Source organism: Zeugodacus cucurbitae, chromosome 6 (assembly GCF_028554725.1).
Source record: "Zeugodacus cucurbitae isolate PBARC_wt_2022May chromosome 6, idZeuCucr1.2, whole genome shotgun sequence".
Taxonomy (NCBI): domain Eukaryota; kingdom Metazoa; phylum Arthropoda; class Insecta; order Diptera; family Tephritidae; genus Zeugodacus; species Zeugodacus cucurbitae.
In genome coordinates, this window is record NC_071671.1 from 51,201,334 (window position 1) to 51,221,622 (window position 20,289).

Sequence of the window (20,289 nt, forward strand, 5' to 3'; positions counted from 1 at the left end):
GTTTTCCTTTCTAACGAAACAGCCTTCGTACCTAACCTAACCTAACTCTGCTTCAAAACTGTTTAACCTGTGTGTTTTCTAAATCCCCTTTAACTTGATACCCATATTGTCATAAGTAATATAAATTATTACTTTTATGATACTACACTTTTTAAAATATAGGTTGCCATCTTTCATTAAAATTTTATTACTTTAATACCATTTTAATAATTAATTTAAACGTATGGCAACCCTTCTCAAAAATAATATTTTAAGATAGTAATCCAAAGAAGGCCCCTTAAGATTTCGATATTGACTTAATTCATTCAGCTTAATTTAAAAAAATAATATAAAGTTAAATTAATTAAAACTTTTAAATGGATGGCAAATTTTCTTACATTTTTTTAAGGTAGGCTTACTCTAACCTCTTCTGTTGAAAACATTCTAAGCTTTAAGCTTAATCCCCTTTAGTTTAATACCCATATTGTCATAATTTATAATTTATTAATTTTATGAGATTGATTTTTTTAAAACATAGTTTGCCACCTTTCACAAAAAATGTTATTCTCTCAATATTTCTATTTTTTTTGGTGCCATTATAATAACGTTTAATTATTTTATAATTTTATTGAATCTATTTTAAATTGATGGGCAACCTTTCTCAAAAAAATATTTTCAAATCGTAAGCCAATAAAGTTCCCTTAAGATCGGTAATGAATCAATACTTATCAATTTAGTTTTAGGAATTTTACTAGTCACAGAATTTCGCTGCATTTGATCGATTTTACTACAATTTCTGTTAATAAAAATAATTAAATTGAAAATTAATTTAATTAATTTAATAATTTTCCAATTCATTTTTATATAAAAAATATTTTATTTCTTTAAGTTTATACAAAGTAAATTATTTTCAAATTCACATTACAATTACAAAATTCAGTTCTACAACTTTTTTCGACCTAAATTTACATAGAATATATAAAACTAGCTAAATATCGGCGCTTCGCCTATTTCAATATTAGTTACGTACAGTTTACGCAGGCACTGTAAATATGGGTTCAAAACCAAAATGTTAACTTAAAATCAAATGCAACAACAGACTAAAGATAACGAAAGCTTCAACATCACAACAAAGGTGACACGTTTTACATGCCATTGTAGGCTGGACCGCCGCCACCCTCGGGCACCACCCAGTTAATGTTTTGCTTGGGATCTTTAATATCACAGGTTTTGCAGTGGATACAGTTTTGTGCATTAATCTGTAACTTCATGTTGCCACCCTCCTCGTTCGGCACATACTCATACACACCGGCTGGGCAGAAACGTTGTTCGGGACCCTCATAGATCGCCAGATTGTGATCGACCGGAATGTGGTCATCTTTCAAGGTCAAATGTGCGGGCTGATCGCCTTCATGATTGGTGCCGGTCAAGGCCACGGAGGAGAGTAGATCGAAGGAGATTTTGCCATCCGGTTTGGGATAAACAATTTGTGGGCATTGACTAGCTGGTTTCAAGGACGCATGATCGGGTGGACCATGTTTCAGTGTCCATGGTTCGCGACCACCGGTAAATAGTGAGAAACCACTCAAAGCGAGACCGCCATACATGCCGAGTGGATTGTGGAAAGAGGGACGCACATTACGCACATCACGCAGATCCTTCCAGATGAAGGAGTTTTGTATCCTAGCGGGAGTAAGAAGAAGATATTTGTAGAGATGAAGAACTCTTGAATATAAATAAAAAATAGCATACTTGTCAGCATAAGATTGCGGCTCAAGTCCAGCAGTTGCTTGGGATTCGCTATTGATCGCCTCCACAGCGCTCTCCGCCGCCAACATGCCTGCGAGTAAAGAAATGACTTCAGTTTCAAGCAACACGAAAATACTCTACTCCGATTAACTTACCGCTCTTCATGGCATAATGTGAGCCCTTGATGCGCGGCACATTGAGAAAACCGGCGCTGCAGCCAACTAAGCAGCCACCAGGGAAGCTCAATTTGCTGGGTAAGCTCTGGAAACCACCCTCGTTAATGGCACGCGCACCATACGCGATACGTGTGGCGCCTTCGAAGACGGAACGCACCTTCGGATGTGTCTTGAAGCGCTGGAACTCTTGGAACGGACTAATCCAGGGGTTTTTGTAATCCAACCCGACCACAAAACCGACCGCGATGGTTGGTGTGGGCTCATTCAAGTGATACAAAAAGGAACCTCCATATGTGCGGAAGTCCAGGGGCCAGCCAATTGTGTGTTCCACCAAACCGGGACTGTAAAATGTAGAGCAATTAATATATAATTTAATTTTCCGTATTCTCCATCGCTACATCGACACTTACACATGCTTCTCGGGCTGTATCTCCCAAATCTCTTTCAAGCCAATACCATAGGTTTGCGGCTCACTGCCCTCGTTCAGCTTGAATTGTTGCATCAGTTGTTTACTCAGATGTCCACGGCAGCCTTCAGCGAATATCGTCGTCTTCGCATGCAATTCCATGCCGCGTGCAAATGTGTCCTTCGGCGAGCCATCCTTTGCAATGCCCACATCATTGGTCGCAATACCTTTGACGCTGCCATCGGGATGGAACAGCACCTCTGCAGCGGCGCAACCAGGGTAGATTTCAACACCCAAAGCTTCGGCTTGTTCGCCCAACCATTTCACTAAATGACCAAGACGCACAATATAATTGCCATGATTATCCATGGGCCAGCCTTTAAAGACGGGTAGGGGTATGCGTCCGTTAGTGGTGAGCAGGGAGAAGTGATCGGTGCCGACGGGTGTGTGTAACGGTGCGCCCAACACTTTCCAATCGGGAAAGAGTTCGTTCAACGAAATCGGATCAATGACTGCGCCTGAGAGTATGTGACCACCGACTTCCGCGGACTTCTCCACCACGCAAACGCGTAGTTCCTGTGTGTGAACGAAATATTTAATAAATCACAATTCAAGTATTAGTAGTTAAATATTTCATACCTTTTCCTGCTCTGCCGCCAATTGTTTGGCGCGTATCGCAGCTGACATGCCCGCTGGACCACCGCCAACTATAACTATATCCACTTCATCCACATAGCGCTCCATGTCAACTTCTAAAAATGTACATAAGCCATAAAATATCTGATTATTGGGCCCAATCGGTGACAAGTCTTACCCTTCCAGCGTTCATCTTTGTCACGTGGATTTATGGTATAGTGTGTGGTAATTTTGGGATATTTGGCCACATCGGAAACACTGCGTACGAATGATGGATGGAAAAGTTTATTGGCTGAAATAAAAAAGGAGTTGAAATATTTGTTTGCTTTTCTCAATATTCCTTGGTCTTATTCACTTCGGAAACTCGAACAAATGATAGGTCGAAAATTAGTCAATGTCAAGGGTCATATGGAAAGTCAGGCCAGACGTATGAATACTCCAACAGGCACTGGAAATCTGAACAGTTTCTCAACAAATATTACTTCACTTCTGCGAACCAAGAAATCTTCTTAGAACTTAGAGTTTCAACAATTTTAAAATAGCAAGAATAATGGGATACAATTGAACCAGCATTTGGACGAGCAAAGAAATTATAATAGTCTAAAACAAAATGATTACTTAGAGGTATCGCAGATATTTATCTTAAAAGGATAATAATCTGAGTTGAAATTAGGTACTCATGTAGTCTAAAAACCTCGAAACAAACCATCCATCTATAACAAATGATTGTTTTACTGCATGTTTCGATCCCGATATATTTTATATGCTGGAACCTATTCTTATCTATCTGGCGGACTTCATAGCTCGAAGCTATCGGACAAAATCAATCATCGATTTTTAATGAAATCGAGCGAACAAATTTGTCAAAATTTTGGAAAATGTTTGTAAATAAGTTGATAACAGTGTCTATCTCTATAAATAAAATTATTGTTGTTTTGTTGAGACATTCTTTATGATCAACTTAAAGCTCAGATAATTATATTATTTCTTGGAGTCGGTTCATAATTAGTTACATATTCGTATTCCTGTCACCCGAGTGAATACGAATGCTCCCGATATTTTAGTCATTGACAAGTTTAAAAGGTAAAATTAGTCAAAACACTGAGAGTTTGGGGTTACAATGTCAATTTGGAAGTCGGTAAAAATCTACACAGATATGTCAAAAATATTTTCTCCTATTGTGCAATATTTTATAATTTTATAAATTCAATTATTTTCATAGCAGTAAAATCACCTGCTTTGTGATATCACATTACTTTTAAATTTAAATTATTGAAATAAAATCCATTTTTTTTTTCTTAATTTCAAGAACCAAAAATCAAAAAAAAATAATATAACACACTGATAACAAATTATCTCTCGCACACTTAACAAACAAGCTGGCAAACAAAAATACTTAAAAAATAAAATACAATAAAAGAATATATTGGCAAGTGAAATACAGAAATATTTATGTTGATGAGGTTAGATAAGCGAATATTTGTGTTCCGATTTGTTTCTTTTTCAAATTTAAATTCAGATCAAAAAATTAAACTTTGAACTATGTATTAGCATAAACATGAAAATAGCTGTGTAAATCTATGTACAAATATTATATATATATATATATATATATATATATATATGTATATACATATATGTATGTATATATTGAGAGATTTACTCATGTACGTGCCCAACAGCAGTGTAGTCACTTTCATTGTTGTTGACAAAATCAAAGTTCATATAGATTTATATACCCACAGATATAAGTAAAAACATATTTATATATATGCTCAAAGTGTTGCAATGAAGAACTCTTAAATTCAAATTATAAAATTTTATATTTAAAACAAAGTCCAAAAAAATTAGAAATTCGAAAAAAAAAATCGAAAAAAAATATTCGAAAAAAACTTCGAAAAAAGGGGTGTGTATATTTGCAAAAATCATCGATCATTGACAACGAAAAAACTGCTACTGGCCCGGCCTCTCTTTTGCTGATAGCATATGTACACTTGCGTGTGTCTATAATTATGTAAGCAACTTTGTGGCGATGAGCCTTTCTATCTACATAACTTCTTCGTCTTGCATTCGAAATTACCTTTTGCCAGCTTCAGTAGAGTAGCCATGTTGACTGCTTCACCGTGTTGACGTAAACAAAGTTGTATATTTTGGTAATTAACTTTTTGTTGTTGTTGCTATTATTGGTGTAGGCAATGCGTTGTAAATAAGTGACTTTGTCAGCTGCAACAACAAACAAAGTGATCAAAGCAACACAGCGTAATGAAAACAATGTGTGTGAGGCGGTGGTGACGGATTGGACTTTTGGACCCGCTGTACCGAAAAGCAACTCACTACCGCACGATTACACGCTTCTTATAAGCACCGATTGAGCACACTAGTTATTAAAAGAATATTTTTGAAAAAGTGCACACGCGAAAGTGGAAAATTTTTGGTTAAAAATAAAAGAAAAATGTATGGAAAATTGCACTTAATGAGGAGCACTCTAACTTCAACCTACAATCTAAGTAGCGAATTAGCGGAAGACTAAAATAATAAAGTGTTGTGTTACGTTGCCAGATTGTACACACAGCGCGACGCGTTGCCAACCACATTGATTGCCTGGGCTGATAAGAAATGTCAATTTGTCTCGCTGACAGTGGTAGTTGACTTGGCTAGAAGCGACAGCGGTAATGGTTGAACTAAATGTTAGTACTGTATTAAAGTATGGTTTGAAGATATGATAATAATCAACTTATAGACTATACGTATGTATATGAATTTTAAATAATAAATGTATACGTTATAGGTTTCCATTAAAAACAAATTCTCAATGGTAAACACTACATAGGATAGGAAAAAATTATATACAAATTTCGATATTTTGCTTCGAGGCTTTATTTTTAATTTAAAACTCCATAATTTAAGTTAGCATTTAATATTAATATTAATAAGATTTAGAGATAAAACGTCAAAAGGCATCGATTTCAAATTTTCCCTCAATGTTTTTTATAAATATTTATAAAAATAAATATATATATTAAATGCGATATATAGTTGAACTTCCCTAACTCGAATCACCATAATTCACGAAAAACTTCGAGTAATATCATATTTTTTGTTCGCCTCCATGCGATATAGGAACTCTTTTAAAATTCTACCGCGATAGTCAAATTTTAATTTTGTAAATATTATGCCATTTTTGAAAAGTTCGATTTTTGGAAGGAAATTGTATGAAATTTGACTTCTAAACGATATTGCAAATTCCAGAGTTAGATTTATGGAAAAGTTAAGGTAATTTGAGTTATGGAAGTTCAACTATACTAACTATAAATATATGACAACAACAAAAAATAATTAGTTAAAGAACTGGTATTAAGCTTCTTTCACATACCATACTCTTCCTCTGCTATCCTCCTGCTCTATATGATTTATAAAGATTGGTTTGATTACCATATTAAAATTTTACTTCTCAAACTTTCTTCAAGTCCAAAAAAATTATATGGAAAGTGTTTTGTAAATATCTTTGAGATGAATACCATTTAAGCTAATTGCCGAATAGATAAAAATCATTTTAATATTTAAGTTATAACTTGTACAAGTAATTTGGAAACCTTACAACTGTTGTCCTTTTCTCCTCTTCATCCACAAAGAAGCCCAATATTTTTGTTCATTTACTAGATCTAAACACGTTATCGTCACAGTTAATCACTCAATACAGATCGTATTCTTCTCTCATTGTATCGAATAGAAAATTTATCCACCAAAAGTCTGCCGATTCTTGATAATTTCTCCTACTTTATTGCTATTTAAGACAATCCGTTATTCTTCATTTTTGATCATTTAGATGCAATAATACATCCATCAATCCTTCAGGAAATTAGAAAAATATTTTTTAGCTCCATAAATAAACTACACAATCGTCCATGAAAAACTGCTTGAAATCCACAATACTTTCTGAGCCAGCTTAAAATTTGTAGATCGTATATATACATATATCCTCAATGGAAAGATAAGCTTCGCAAGGAATCTCACAAAATGTAGATGTCAATGGATATCTGTATATAAATATAGATACGAGAATATGTAGACAAAAAGAGAGAGAGAATATAGTATTTCATGGGCAAAGGCTTTAATACATCAAGCTTTAAGTAATCAAATATTAATATGTAGCTAATTTAGACTCAATTGTAAACGAAATTGTTAATCCATTTATATAGCATCGGGTTATACATTCACGTATGATTACTGTGAATAAGAATAAAATTCTATTTACCAGGAATAATGAAACATCATCCACTGCATTCGTCATGTTCGGTGACTTTTCAAATGGTTATTATGACCCTATATTATAAGAAACAAAGTCGCAGCAGACACCTTCACAGCTGTTGTCATAGTTGCACTTGTATTCTGCACGTTTAAGCCACCAGACGTTAGAGTATAAACTTGCAACTTCAAAGTTGAAAAAATGTAAATTACACTGTTGTTCTATAAATTTGGCAAAAATATTCAAATTACAAAAGCCAAACTAATAAGGGGATTATATAAGCGCACACATTAGCACATATATATGTGTATAGACCTATCCACATATACATATGTATCTGTTACTTATTTGTATATTCACATGCAATATATGTATCAAAATCCGCAGATCAACTGAGTTCAATTGGTTTGGCGAAAAAGAAATTGCTTGTTTACTATTTGAAATATGATATAACTTCATATGAATTTAAACATTTAAATAGATACGCACTCATGTCCCTAGGTATGCGAAGTCTCAAAAATATCTTCAGCATGCGCTCATATTTTTCATTTTTATAGATTAAAAGATTTATTATCACCCACTCGACTACTTATTTACAAATATGTAAATATGGAACATATGAAGACTCTACCTCCTCTAAAGACATTTGTTGCTCATACGAACCGGTAGTTTATTTACCTCTTTATCTACCAATTTGAGCGCTTAATGCTTTTATATCATCTTCTTACTTTGTATACTGCATTACTTTTGTCATAAAAGCACACCGGCATTTAAATTTAATATTTTAACAGGCCTAAGCAGGCACAAAGTGCAACACGTGAGAAGCTCAAATGTCATAAGGTAGCCAAATTGGTATTATGAACTAATATATTACATAATATTAAAAGTTATTATTTTATTTTATTTTATTTTATTTTTTCTTTTATTTTTTTTATTTTATTTTATTTTTTTTTTATTTTTTTTTAATTTAATTTAATTTTATTTTATTTAATTTTGTTTTTATTTTTTTATTTTTTTTTATTTATTATTTGTTTTATTTTATTTTATTTTATTTTATTTTATTTTATTTTTTTTTATATTTTTTTATTTTTTTTATTTTATTTTATTTTATTTTTTTATTTTATTTTTTTATTATTTATTTTTTTTATTTTATTTTTTTTTATTTTATTTTATTTTATTTTATTTTATTATTTTATTTTATTTTTTTTTTTATTTAATTTAATTTTATTTTATTTTATTTTTATTTTATTTTATTTTATTTTATTTTATTTTATTTTATTTTATTTTATTTTATTTTATTTTATTTTATTTTATTTTATTTTATTTATTTTATTTTATTTTATTTTATTTTATTTTATGATTTTTACTTCTTTGCGTACTACACTTCATCAGAAATTATCGCATTAATTTAGTTGTAAGCCATTTTTATGGCTAATTAGCGTTGTGCGAGCTGCACACATACACACACATAAACTCAACCAGAGTTGCATGCTAGCAAATTTGCATAATGCCCATATTTATGCGCGTTATTGCCTCTGCACTTTGTGTAAACTTGGCGTTGGGATTTTCCTTCACACTTGTTACTCACGCAGGCTCACGACTGCCACGAACTCTTTGTTGTTTTAACTTGTTTACTTTACTTTTCTTTCCTTTTAACTTACTTGTGTGTTGTTATTTTTGCTTTTCCGCAAACTACCGCTAACAATATGGAAAAGTGTGAAATGAAAATTTGCTCGCCACATACTAAGATGTGTTAATCTCTCTTATTATAGTTATTTGTCTTGTTGCTGTTGTTATTGTTGCTATATTTGTTATCGCCTGCTGCATCGTAGACGTTAATACATCTCAAATTTGCTAGCTACATAATTTAATTTGCCAGTTAGTTTGATTAAGTGCAACTTCCGTAGCGTCGGCAGTCTTGTTCGCTCTGTTATGCAAAAGTAAGAGGGATCCAGGTGTGGGCTCAGCATCATTTCAATATATTCATATACACAGTTTATGTTTTTAATTTCCAATTGGTATAATGTATTTTTTCATTTCATTGTCACTATTGCTGTCTTCGATTCGCTACTTAAAAGATCACTAATCATGACCTCTGCTGAGAACCTTGACCTTGAGAAAATGAAAAATCCGTTACAAGTGTGCGAGGATCCCTTTCGTTTTTTTCATCAAATACAACTAAAAACAATAATACATAATAGTTATTTATACGAGTATTTATACGGGTAATGATCCTTAACAGTTTCGACTCATAATAATTTATTAATTTATTTCTTGAAAATCAGCAAATAACCTTAAGCATTATATTGCGCATGGGTATAAGAATATGCGTGGTAAAAACTGAAGGAAAAATAACAATAAATAAATAAAGATAAAATATCTTAACTGCATTATGGCAAAACTTTTAAGACTTCAGACAAGAAAACCCATGCTAAAAGTGAAAAGTTATTTAAGTGAAAATAAAAGTACAACAACTTAAAATAGATCTATTGAAGAATGGTGAACCGTACAAGATATAGTATAAATTTATTAAAGTGGATAGATGGAAATATTATAACAAGCGTTTGTACCACTTTCGTTTGGAAATTTTTGTTTATGAAGATTATATTGAAAAATAGTATATCTCTTATTTAAATAGAGAATCATCAAAAAAGTATATAAAAAAATTGAAATCGGACTATATTTTTCAGATATCGAACATGAGAATCTCAATGCCAATGGATATTTTTTTTTACCGAAAACACCGGTAAATCTCTCAGATATTTTTAAGAAATTTAGAGGGAATTTTTTTCTTGTCTTGTGTAAAAAATGAGTGAATTTGAGTCAAAAATTTCCATAGCTCCCATATATCTAATGTTAGGATTTTCAAACATCTGGTGGGCTTTATACCGTATATATCTGTAATGTGTGCAAAATTAAGTGAGCCTTTGGTCTTGGATATACTGTAGCTTGGAAAGAACAATGAGTTAAATCGGTTCAGGAATTACCTCAGCCACTACATACTATATATAATGATTTTCGTTTTTCTAGTGGACTTTATGCCGAATATGTGGAACAAAGTGTGTGTTATCTTAATAAAACCATATCGATAAATTGCGAGAGTATGAAATATTCGATTGCAACCGAACTTAGTCCTTCCTTTCTTGTTTTCTTATCAGTTTAACCGATCTTTTAGATTAATTTCCCTTTTCTCGACGATTTTTGGTTGATTTTTAGAAGGGTTGGAATTCAACAGCCTCTTCTTAATAGGGGTTAACCCTACAGAGTTCATGGATGCACTTTAATCGAAATCTATATGCTTCACATATTTTCGATATTTTCAATAATGGTTACGATATTTGGCCCAAAATTAGATGAAGAAATTATTGAATACCTCGTCAAATTTGTTTTCATTTCTTAAATAGATTATTAGAACATTTTAAGCCTTAAGCGGCCTGCAAAATTAATTTCTTTTGGATTTCTAAAGTCAGAAAAGATCAACGCTAAATTCGGTATACTGATAGGTTAAAATATTTCTAAAACTTATTATGTTGCGTACAATTTTCAAAGTTATCATGAACCCTTCGAACTACAAAATTAATTAAATTCCAACAGGTGAATTTAGATACAGGGTATTACCTCCTAAGAATCCACGCTGCAGTAATTGTGAGTTCTAAATTTCACTTTTTTTTTGTACTTCAAAAGAAAAGTCATGAATTTCTTTGTGTTTTTTAATATTTTTGCTTTTGAAGTCTTCGTTTTATTTTGATTTTCATTTATAATCTCAAAACCATTTAAAATTTTGTATAATTTCTTCATAAGTACATATGTAAGTGAAGCTAAAATATATTTATATATTTGTTACATAGCTATATCGATTCATAATTTTACCTATATATATATATATATGTGTGTTTGTATATATTTTTAATCTCCCTATATAATTTTAACAAATTTTGAAAGTATACATATATATAGTTTACATTGAAATATGTTTGCTCGTATACTGGGTTGCATGGTCACATTTTTTTTTTTTAAACAAAATAAGAAACTTGTTTGGAAAGTGAACTTTTATACCAGCCCTAGTAAAAATTCACTTCCAAACTTTCAAAATAAATTTTAAAAACTTGCTCTTCTCAGCAGCTTACAGCCTGCATATAAACATATTTACATATAATTTATATAATTCTTATATAAACATTATCATTTACTATACATGTGTATAGGTTTTGTGTGTCTGTGTGAGTTTCCGTAGCCAGTTCATCAATTTTTGCAAAGTAATTATTTACAAGTGGTGAGCAAATTTTGGTACAAGTGGGGATCCCGCTCATTGCACCATGTTCAGCTCGTAATCGTCTTCAGCGTTCTCATTGGACGCTTCGGCGTCACTTTGTGCGCTCTTCTCATCTTGTGCCGAGCTCTCGTGCTCACCATCCTTGCTAAAGAGCACCTTAATAGCTCTATCCATTGGATTGCTTTCGACCACACCGCCATACTGCTCGGCTTGATGTAGTATCTTCGCTGCCTCCTTGATAACCTCTCTGGGTAGTGGTGGTTTTGTGCTGTTCTCATTAGCTTGCTGGTCCAACCTTTTACCGAAACGCATGAAATTCTGATCTGGTTTAGTGTAACGTATGAAATTTGGCGCAACCGTTGCTTGTTTTGCTGTTGCTGATGGTGTTCTACCAAAGCGCATGAAATTATCTGGTCGTCCGAAACGCATGAAATCTTGGCTGTTTCCACGTCGTTCCTTTTGCGTGCGTCCAAAACGCATGAAGTCATTCTTGGGATTGCGTCCGAAACGCATAAAATCATTAGAATTACCGCGTCCGAAACGCATAAAGTCCGAAGGATTTCTACCGAAGCGCATAAAATCACCCGAAGCACGTCCAAAACGCAGAAAGTCATTAGCGCTACGTCCAAATCTCAAGAAGTCATCATCTCGTCGTCCGAAGCGCATGAAATTGTCACCGCGCGAATCTCGTATACCCTCCTGACTGCGTTCAATGCGTCGGCCTGAATCGGCGCCCTTATCGTAGTTCATCATATAATCATGATCCAGACTATTCACTTTTGGCACTTGCTCCAGCGATCGCTTGCCCAGCCGCATAAAGTCGGAAGCGCTGCGACCGAATCTCATAAAATCGGATGGACTACGTCCCAAGCGCATAAAGTCGGAGGGACTACGTCCAAAGCGCATGAAATCGGCAGCATCGCGTCCGAAGCGCATAAAATCGGGACTGCGTCCTAAGCGCATAAAATCGGCATCTGCACGTCCAAATCGCATGAAATTCTCATTGAAGGATTTTCGTCGACGCTCTTCTTCTTCATCAGACTTTGATTTGCGAAATTTCAAGATAATCAAGTTCTTCGAGTAGTCAATATTGAGTGAGGCGATCGGATAACGAAACTCCACTTCGGTTGGATCGCGTCCTGTTTGCAAGAATGGTAATTTCTCTGTGTTCTCAGTATGCTCACTGGATTCGCTCTCATTTAAGTCGGCGTCATCAGTGTCGGAAATAGTGTTTAAATGCTCATTCGGTGATTCAATGATTTCGCTGCGTATTGTCGCCTGCAATTGTAACATGTAAAGGAAGAAGACGAGTAACGGACCCATATTGGCGACTTGCTGGGATATATGTGACCTAGAAGTAGAGAAACAAAAACACTTATAATTATTCGGTACTCTCAACAGAAGGATATATGTATGTACATATATCAGCAGATTGAATATATTATCAGGCTCAATCTTCATAAAAGTCATCATAATCATTTCATTTACAAATGTCTACATTTCAACTCAAACTCTTCACACGCTAATTTGTAAGTTTGTAAGCCTGTTTATGAGCTGCATCATTTGCTGTCGAGCCCATGCTGTCTAACGTTGTATTGATTTTTATGAGACCTTGACGATCTTGACGATCGTTAAATACTCGTAAAATTACCGTACTTGCAAAAATGAAGTTGTGGCAAAAATGCCAACAAACAATCGAAGTCGTAAAACCAGCGAAGGTAAACTTGGTAGGTACCTACGACTAATAAATTTCGCTGGGTACAAATAGTCATCTTCTTTATTTTTTGGTAATCTGATCTTTCCTTGACAGTAGCGCTTGAACTTGTGAGTTTCGAGGTATTTTACGATAGGTACGGGCGTTAAAATCTCAAAAAATCTGGTTGGAAATGCAACTTCAAATGAAATTATGAGCGAATTAATGAGCGATTTTGATTTGATTATATCCAATATTGCTTGAAAAATTTAAATAAGAGTTGTCGAAAGATTAATTCGCTTTAAGCTTTTGTTAAGTTTTTTTTACTTGGGGTTTTAATTGTACTATTCAAACAAAGCCTCAAATATATTTTTAAATGATCTAATGATGGATTTTTAGTTTGTTTCAGTGTCGAATCAAAAATGTCTAAACTTTCCACTCAGCTCTGGTGATGACCCTTATTAATGCATGTGTTAGGTAAGTACATAACAATATTTAATAATAGCATATTTGATTTAGATCAATGGTTGGTGCGTTAGCCCATTCTACAATTACTGGTAAACCAAAGTGCACTAAAAAAAGGTATTTTGTTCAAAAATAAAATGACTTATTTTACAATCCCTTAAAGTTGCCTTTTCTGTTAGTATCGAAAACTCTTCATAACTAAGAGTTCGAAAATGTGACTTCCACCAGAATGGTCGTGGGTTCAAAACTTACTCGTAGTCAAAGCATGTTCTTGAAATCATCAAACAAAAACTTTTTTAACGGTAGTGTAACCTTGATACCCAGACATTTTAGTGATCTTATGTTATAATGAGCTTACTTAGAACACAAATGAACAGATCGGTGATGTCTTAACGTATTCCATCTGTTAGTTTAAATTAAGAGGTACACAAATAGAAGAGTAACCTGGGACAAGTATGGTGAAAAAATATATATTCATAGATATAGTTTTCGGAATACCAAAATAGAAGATTGGATCCTCTTTATATTTACGTATCAATTCTATTGATCTATCCAACGTGAAATTACAGTGGGAATGGAATATATTTTATATTGTTTACTGTCATAACATATTCTTTTATCTCAATCTCAAATTTGGAAGGAATTTCGCTCGAAGTAGAATACTGTAATTGTTATAGTTATACCCACATGGTGAAAATTACTTCCTGATTTCGAAATTTTATACGAATTATACAGAAGTCCACGGAAGTGTCTCACATACGAAAACGTCTTCAAAAGCCACTTCTCTCAATTTCGAGCATAGAAAATTTTCATGCTTTAAATAGCATAATCTTTTAATCAGAAACCCACTAGCTAACTGAAGAAGAAGACTTAAGGTTTTTTGCACTAGTTGTCGGACAATGTTAAGACGCACATCTTGAATTATGCGAAATGCTAAATGAAATGAGGTTTACAGTGATTGTGGATAATGAATGGCATATACTAAATTATTAAAATTTTCGCTCCATAAGTGTTACGCTCAAAGATAGCATACATTAGTCTTATCTAAGATGAAAGGCCAAACAATTGCAAAAAATAGTTCAAAGAAATACTTAAAGTCTGTAACTCACTTCTTCACTCTCGCAAACGAGTATATTAACGGTATTCAAATACAAATTTCCTCAAAGTAGTAGTAGACACAGAGATGCATTTGCGTATGGGCAAATAGCTTACAACTGTCACAACATGTCACATAACTGTTGTTGACAACAATGATCAAGTGTTACCTACCAGTGTACAAGATGTCGCGCGATCCCCCCTTCACCTGCATCAACGACACTCAACACAATTGCTTACCGCCTAGGCAGACAGTGGCACGCAGCATACAAAGATGTAGTAAAATATGAGTGAGATGTGAAATAATAACGGCACTCTAGACAAATATGCCACCAAGCTGCCACAATAAATAAGCAACAATAATAGAAACAAATTGTTGTGGAAAATGTGAGCAGATACGCGTCTGTGACAGATTGATGATATGAAAACTATGCGAAGCGGAACTTGTGGCAACTGTGGCATGCATTGTGCACACACGCACACAAGTATACACTCAGGTGTATATATAGAGTCGTATGTGCAATGAGAAATGGCATAAATATGTTGAGGAAAATGAAGCCACTACTTGCGCGTGTCGGTGTCTACAGGATATGCGACAATGCGTTGATGCGCTGATGCGCTGAGCTTGGGCGTCAACGGAAGAGTCAGCTTGATAAAGTCCCGAAATACCTGTGAAGATTTACTTAAGTAAGACTAAGCGTTACATGTGCTGGCGGGCGGCCACGAACGGCAACTCAACAAAGCTTCCAGCTCATAAATCATAATGTACTATATGTGGCGCTGAGACACAGGTAGTTACATACATACATTCATGCATAAGGAAGAGTAGCGTGTCTGTACCACTGCAAACATATTTACTTACGTACAAGTGCTTAAGTATAAATTTGAATATAACTAACTTTGGCATATACATACATACATATGTATAGTAGTTGTTCCAATAAAAAACGAAATTCACGATGCAACAAGTAACTAACCTGCTGGAATGGGTCATAAGTATTACTTAAGCATTAATGAAGGTGGCAAGTATCCAAATTTGGTGAATTGAAGGTGCTCCCTTACTCCAGTTCCCAAACCTTCTCTAATTAAATATATACATATGTATATACAATAGAAAGAATATTGGAAATTCTTCCTCTGTATTTACTCTGCGAACTTCTAAATAATACTGACCGAACCAAAAGCAAATTTGAAGTAAAACTTGCTCCACTTCGTCATTCCATTTTTCTATTATCTCAAACTGGAATCGCATTGGATTCTGTAGATTAAATTTCGGTTACATTCGGCAGACATTGCAATTTAATACATTGAAATGTTTCAACATTGCTTATGATACTATTCACCTTAAGGAAAAGTTCGATGATTAAAAAGACCCGAAAATTTTGTTAAAACCCACAAAATTGTCTCAATGATGGCAACATTCAACACTTTTTAATAAGTAGTAGATAAGCCCAATGGAATTATAATCGAATATTAAATAAATCAAAAGGAAAATGGGCACCCTGTCTTAGTTCGGAAAGACTGTCCTTAACTTTGTTAAGACCCACAAAATTGTCTCAATAATGGCAACATTCTGCACTATTAATTAAGTAGTATAATAGAAAAGACCAACAGAATATTAAATAATTCAAAAAGTAAATGGACATCCTGTCTCAGTTCTGAGAGACTTTAATTTAAAGTTGAAGCTTGCAAATTTTACTCAACGGTATAAGCTTTAGAGTTTCTAAATTTTGTGAAAGTGGCCAACACAATGTAACGATTGATGAGTATTCTAAATAGAGTGCATAAAAAATCTCTTACCCTCTGCTGTCGATATTAACGTTCAAATAAAGGATATAATTTCTTACTTAGCAGAACCTGTAAAACATCTCGATAATGAACTAAATCTCTTCAAATTATCTTGTAGCTGTTTCGATGTGATCTCAAAAAGGAGGATGAGTTTCGAAGTCTACGGTTGAGTTCTGTGACTAATTTTTTCGGTGAAATATATATTACTCGATAAACCTATTCTAATGCTTTTAGATTTTGATGTAGAATTACAAGTTTGGAAAACAATTAAGTAAACTCCAAGTCCAGGCGGATCAAAATATTAATTCAACTTAAATAAGCGTGTCAGCGGCGGAACATGGAGTCTATGAAAGAATTAAATACCACTTTTGTATCTTAACGAAGTTTGATAATTTATCGATATTCCAAGATATGATATGATATCAAATGCAATGCTTTAGCATAGTTAACTCGCTTAGTTTTGGAATTTGGTGAGTTTAAGCAGTTGAGCAGTTGATGTGATATATTAGGTCTACAACTTTGCTTCCACCGTTTTTTTTTTGTAAATTTATGTTTTTTTGTATAAAAACGGTTAAAAATGTCGATGAGCCTCAGCCGAACTTTTCTTGGAAAGAAAAGTAAAATTTCCCGCAAATGTCGAGAATTCGGCTCAAAAAGTGACATTTTCAGTTGAGAATAAGTTTAAGATGCAAACTGATCTCTACAAATATTTTGTTGGGTTAATGTTGACACAAATGTCCAAGATCGATATAAAAAACAATCGATTTAATCAACCAATGCTTGACCCTAGATTCATCTATTGGAAAACGGCGGAAGCAAAGTTGTAGGCCAAATATGTATACTTTCTTTATTCAATTTTCAAGATTTATTAGAGCTTTTGTTTTCTTTATTGACAATACCTTTAGTTTTCTTTGTAAAAGTTTACCTCCACATACTTTTAAGTATTTATGAAAGAGCTGTATACTCGTTGCAACAACAAACAATTTTAAATTTTAAAGCAACACCATCTATTTTTACATATACTACTGATGCAACAATGCAATGGTCTATTAATCTTTATTATTATCAACTACCTCGTTTTCTATATCATTTCAACTTTTAGATGCAAATAACTAAATTACCGTTAAGTCTTACATTTTCCACCTGCAACTCTTCTCTCTTGATCTACTTTGATCACTCCGTATTTTCATATTGACCATTAACTGGCATATGGTTATTAGACATACATGCGTATAAATATTGTACATTATATAAGGTTAATATTCAGCATAAAGTAAACGCATCTCTTAACTATGCGTCGCTGCCTTCACAAATAGTTACAGTTATAGTGTGAGAGCGAGTAAATACTTCTTTACAATTTTTAAATATTTTCTTCTTCTTCTGCGTACAGTTTACGTTAAGTTGCCGCTTAACGATGTTGCTTCATATGCAAATCTCTGATTATGTACATAAGCCTCTCTCACTACCTCACTCTGCAGTTGGTCTCATTTACTTGTATTAAATTTAATTTAAAACACGTGAAAGTGAAAATTATATGAAAATTAAGTGTCTGCCGAACAATTAGAGCGCAAATGATGATTTTTAGTGCGGTTACAAAATACCAAAATAGCTACGGCTACATAAGTGTGTAGTAAGTGCCTCGCCGTAGACCCCAAAAAATTGTTGCTTACGTATTTTTCCTCTCTCTCTTTATAATTTCGTATTAAAACACATTTGTGGCAGCTTGGCTTTTGCATTTTACCTGAGGTATCAAGTGACGTTTGCAGAGTTTCACACAATGTTTTGCAAACTGAAACCATGGAAAAGTTCGGCTCATAATGCCACCCGCCTCTGTTCGCAATTAACTCGTTAATTTTCTACTTGCCCTTGAAGTTTATGTCTTATTTTGGGAAATATTGTGATGTCATGTGCTCATATGTAATTTTATATACGCTTTAAAGTCGTTAAAGTAGATCGCTCTTCAATTTAAGATGTCTCTCTTCACTTCATATTGACTACTACTATTGCCAAGTAATTTTAAGTCCACTCAAGCAGTAGCGATTATGACTCAATGAATAAATGACATATTATAGGTAATATGAATGTCTGATATATTACTCTCCAATCGTAGATCAAATTCAAAACTAAAGACCCTAGGTTTTGGGTCTATCCAATTGAAACACACTAGGACTGGGAATCCAGTCAAGAAATTTCACCCCAACAGCAAATCTTACGTTTTTAAATTGAAAGTTTTCATGTAAAGAAGACCTGCTTAGTTTTGCAAATGATCCACTGGTTCTTACTAAATAGCTGTCTATCGCATTCTATAAAAGGAGAAGACTTATAAAACTTTTTCCTCTTAATTCTATAAATTAACACATAATTTGTTTATCCCGATATGGAGATAAAATTGCATGGCTTGAGTCTTTAGTGAAGAGTATGTTTTTACATTCTGAGGGAGTCTTATTCGAATTAATGGTCTTAGGCCTTTTTTCTTATATGGGTACATAATTACAAAAATCTTTCATAACAAGATAATTATTTATGTATGACAAGATACTCTGAAAAAATGTCTATTCGCACTTCGCAAAATCAGCTGTGTTTACTTTCTTCTGTAAGCTGAGGGAAACAATCACAGCAATGATGGTCTTCAAAATAAAAATTTTATAGTTTTATCAATATGTTCCTGAGTTCCAAAATCAAGAATAGTGAATCTTGAAGTTCGGATAACACACATTTAGAGACAAAAGAGAAAATGTTGCTGAATAACTCAAAAATATCCGTCGGTATTGGTTAAAGACTTGCGTCAAATAAGAAACTAGCTTTGGCTTTAACACACCCTTGACAACTATTAATTCAGTTCTAGACAATTTCGCGAACTGTATACGAGTATCTGCATTGCACCCCAGCCTGTATCTCAATCAGTCATACCGGAAAGATCTACTCTGAAATGAGATGTAGGTCGTTCTTGGATTAAACTCTCTCTATCCTGAAGTACTCGTTGAAAATTTTTGACTAATATTTTGTAGTTTTCATCCTGTAATATTGTATGATAAGGTCTGTTTGAAAATGGAAATGGACCCAAAGCCTTTTTTGGCTTTAATAAAAGAAAAGTGGATAAGAAAGGTTTTTTTGTATTCAGGAGATTATAATGTATAAAGTTTAATCTCTCGGCTCTATCAAAAACGTATTGTGATTGAAATGTTTTTGTTTTAATGTTCTGACTTAAAAACTCAATAAAACAAAGCTTTTAAAATCACCTTTTAAATTTCCACTTCGATTGTAATGTTTACACTAAATCCTCCGTAAAAATAGCAAATCTCGTCCAACTGTCAAATACACTTGTCAATCGCTCAAAAATCAATTCAACTTTTGAGGTTAAATATAAGCGTTGCAAAAAAATTCACGTGGCACTTATTAACTCATTCAATCATTTTAGCGACGACAAGTATAGAAAGTTTAAAACGAAACTATGCACTTTTTCACTTTTTCTTCACACGGAAAAACAAAACAAAACAACACCGACGGATTTCCGTTTCCGCTTTAAGTGGCTCGAACGAAAAATTGTAGCCTTCCGCTTGACCACTGTCACTACCGGCGCCAATTGGGACCGATTATGATTGATGCCACGAAGTAAAGTATGTTTACTTTGATTTGGCCGCGAGTCCGTTTGTCCGTTATAATGCTAGGCACTTGTTGCCTGTGGAATAAGTTCAAGACTTCTGTGGCTTCTGTTGGATGCGCATCCTGTTTTATATGTGTGGCAGCCACAAAGTGCTGCCTAACACCAACACAGGCGCTCAC

At 33.7% G+C, this 20,289-nt stretch overlaps 4 protein-coding genes across 4 annotated transcripts in view; 2 read left to right on the forward strand and 2 right to left on the reverse strand.

Annotated features, from left to right (window-relative positions):
* Nucleotides 1-20,289, forward strand: part of LOC105214484 (myocyte-specific enhancer factor 2) — a 224,023-nt gene that overhangs the window by 178,450 nt on the left and 25,284 nt on the right. The window contains exon 13 of the mRNA XM_054234555.1: nt 13,558-13,635. Within this exon, the coding sequence (XP_054090530.1) occupies nt 13,558-13,610 (53 nt within the window). The 3' untranslated portion in view covers nt 13,611-13,635. The remainder of the gene's footprint in view (nt 1-13,557; nt 13,636-20,289) is intronic.
* LOC105214481 (fatty acyl-CoA reductase 1) overlaps nt 1-20,289 on the forward strand; it is a 62,916-nt gene that overhangs the window by 14,620 nt on the left and 28,007 nt on the right. Inside the window, exon 2 of the mRNA XM_054234535.1 lies at nt 13,558-13,635. Coding sequence (XP_054090510.1) covers nt 13,623-13,635 — 13 coding nt within the window. The 5' untranslated portion in view covers nt 13,558-13,622. The remainder of the gene's footprint in view (nt 1-13,557; nt 13,636-20,289) is intronic.
* Nucleotides 833-5,487, reverse strand: LOC105214482 (electron transfer flavoprotein-ubiquinone oxidoreductase, mitochondrial). Its single transcript, XM_011187931.3, has 7 exons — nt 5,027-5,487; nt 3,125-3,238; nt 2,950-3,062; nt 2,315-2,886; nt 1,884-2,245; nt 1,732-1,819; nt 833-1,662 (listed from the first exon to the last, which is right to left on the reverse strand). Exons 1-7 carry the CDS (start codon nt 5,052-5,054, stop codon nt 1,125-1,127), a joined length of 1,815 nt encoding a protein of 604 aa, XP_011186233.1. The 5' UTR covers nt 5,055-5,487; the 3' UTR covers nt 833-1,124.
* On the reverse strand, nt 11,044-20,218 carry LOC105214480 (FMRFamide-related peptides). Its single transcript, XM_011187928.3, has 2 exons — nt 19,746-20,218; nt 11,044-12,816 (listed from the first exon to the last, which is right to left on the reverse strand). The coding sequence occupies exon 2, from the start codon at nt 12,786-12,788 to the stop codon at nt 11,499-11,501; it is 1,290 nt and encodes a 429-aa protein (XP_011186230.2). The 5' UTR covers nt 12,789-12,816; nt 19,746-20,218; the 3' UTR covers nt 11,044-11,498.

Excerpts from the sequence above, each read along its gene's own strand:
- LOC105214482 (XM_011187931.3), bottom strand. The coding sequence starts at position 5,054 with ATGGCTACTCTACTGAAGCTGGCAAAAG. Across the intron at positions 3,239-5,026 it reads TCTACTGAAGCTGGCAAAAG|CCAATAAACTTTTCCATCCA; the intron begins GTAATTTCGAAT and ends TTTTTATTTCAG. Across the intron at positions 2,246-2,314 it reads ATACAGCCCGAGAAGCATGT|TCCCGGTTTGGTGGAACACA; the intron begins GTAAGTGTCGAT and ends TACATTTTACAG.
- LOC105214480 (XM_011187928.3), bottom strand. The coding sequence starts at position 12,788 with ATGGGTCCGTTACTCGTCTTCTTCCTTTACATGTTACAATTGCAGGCG.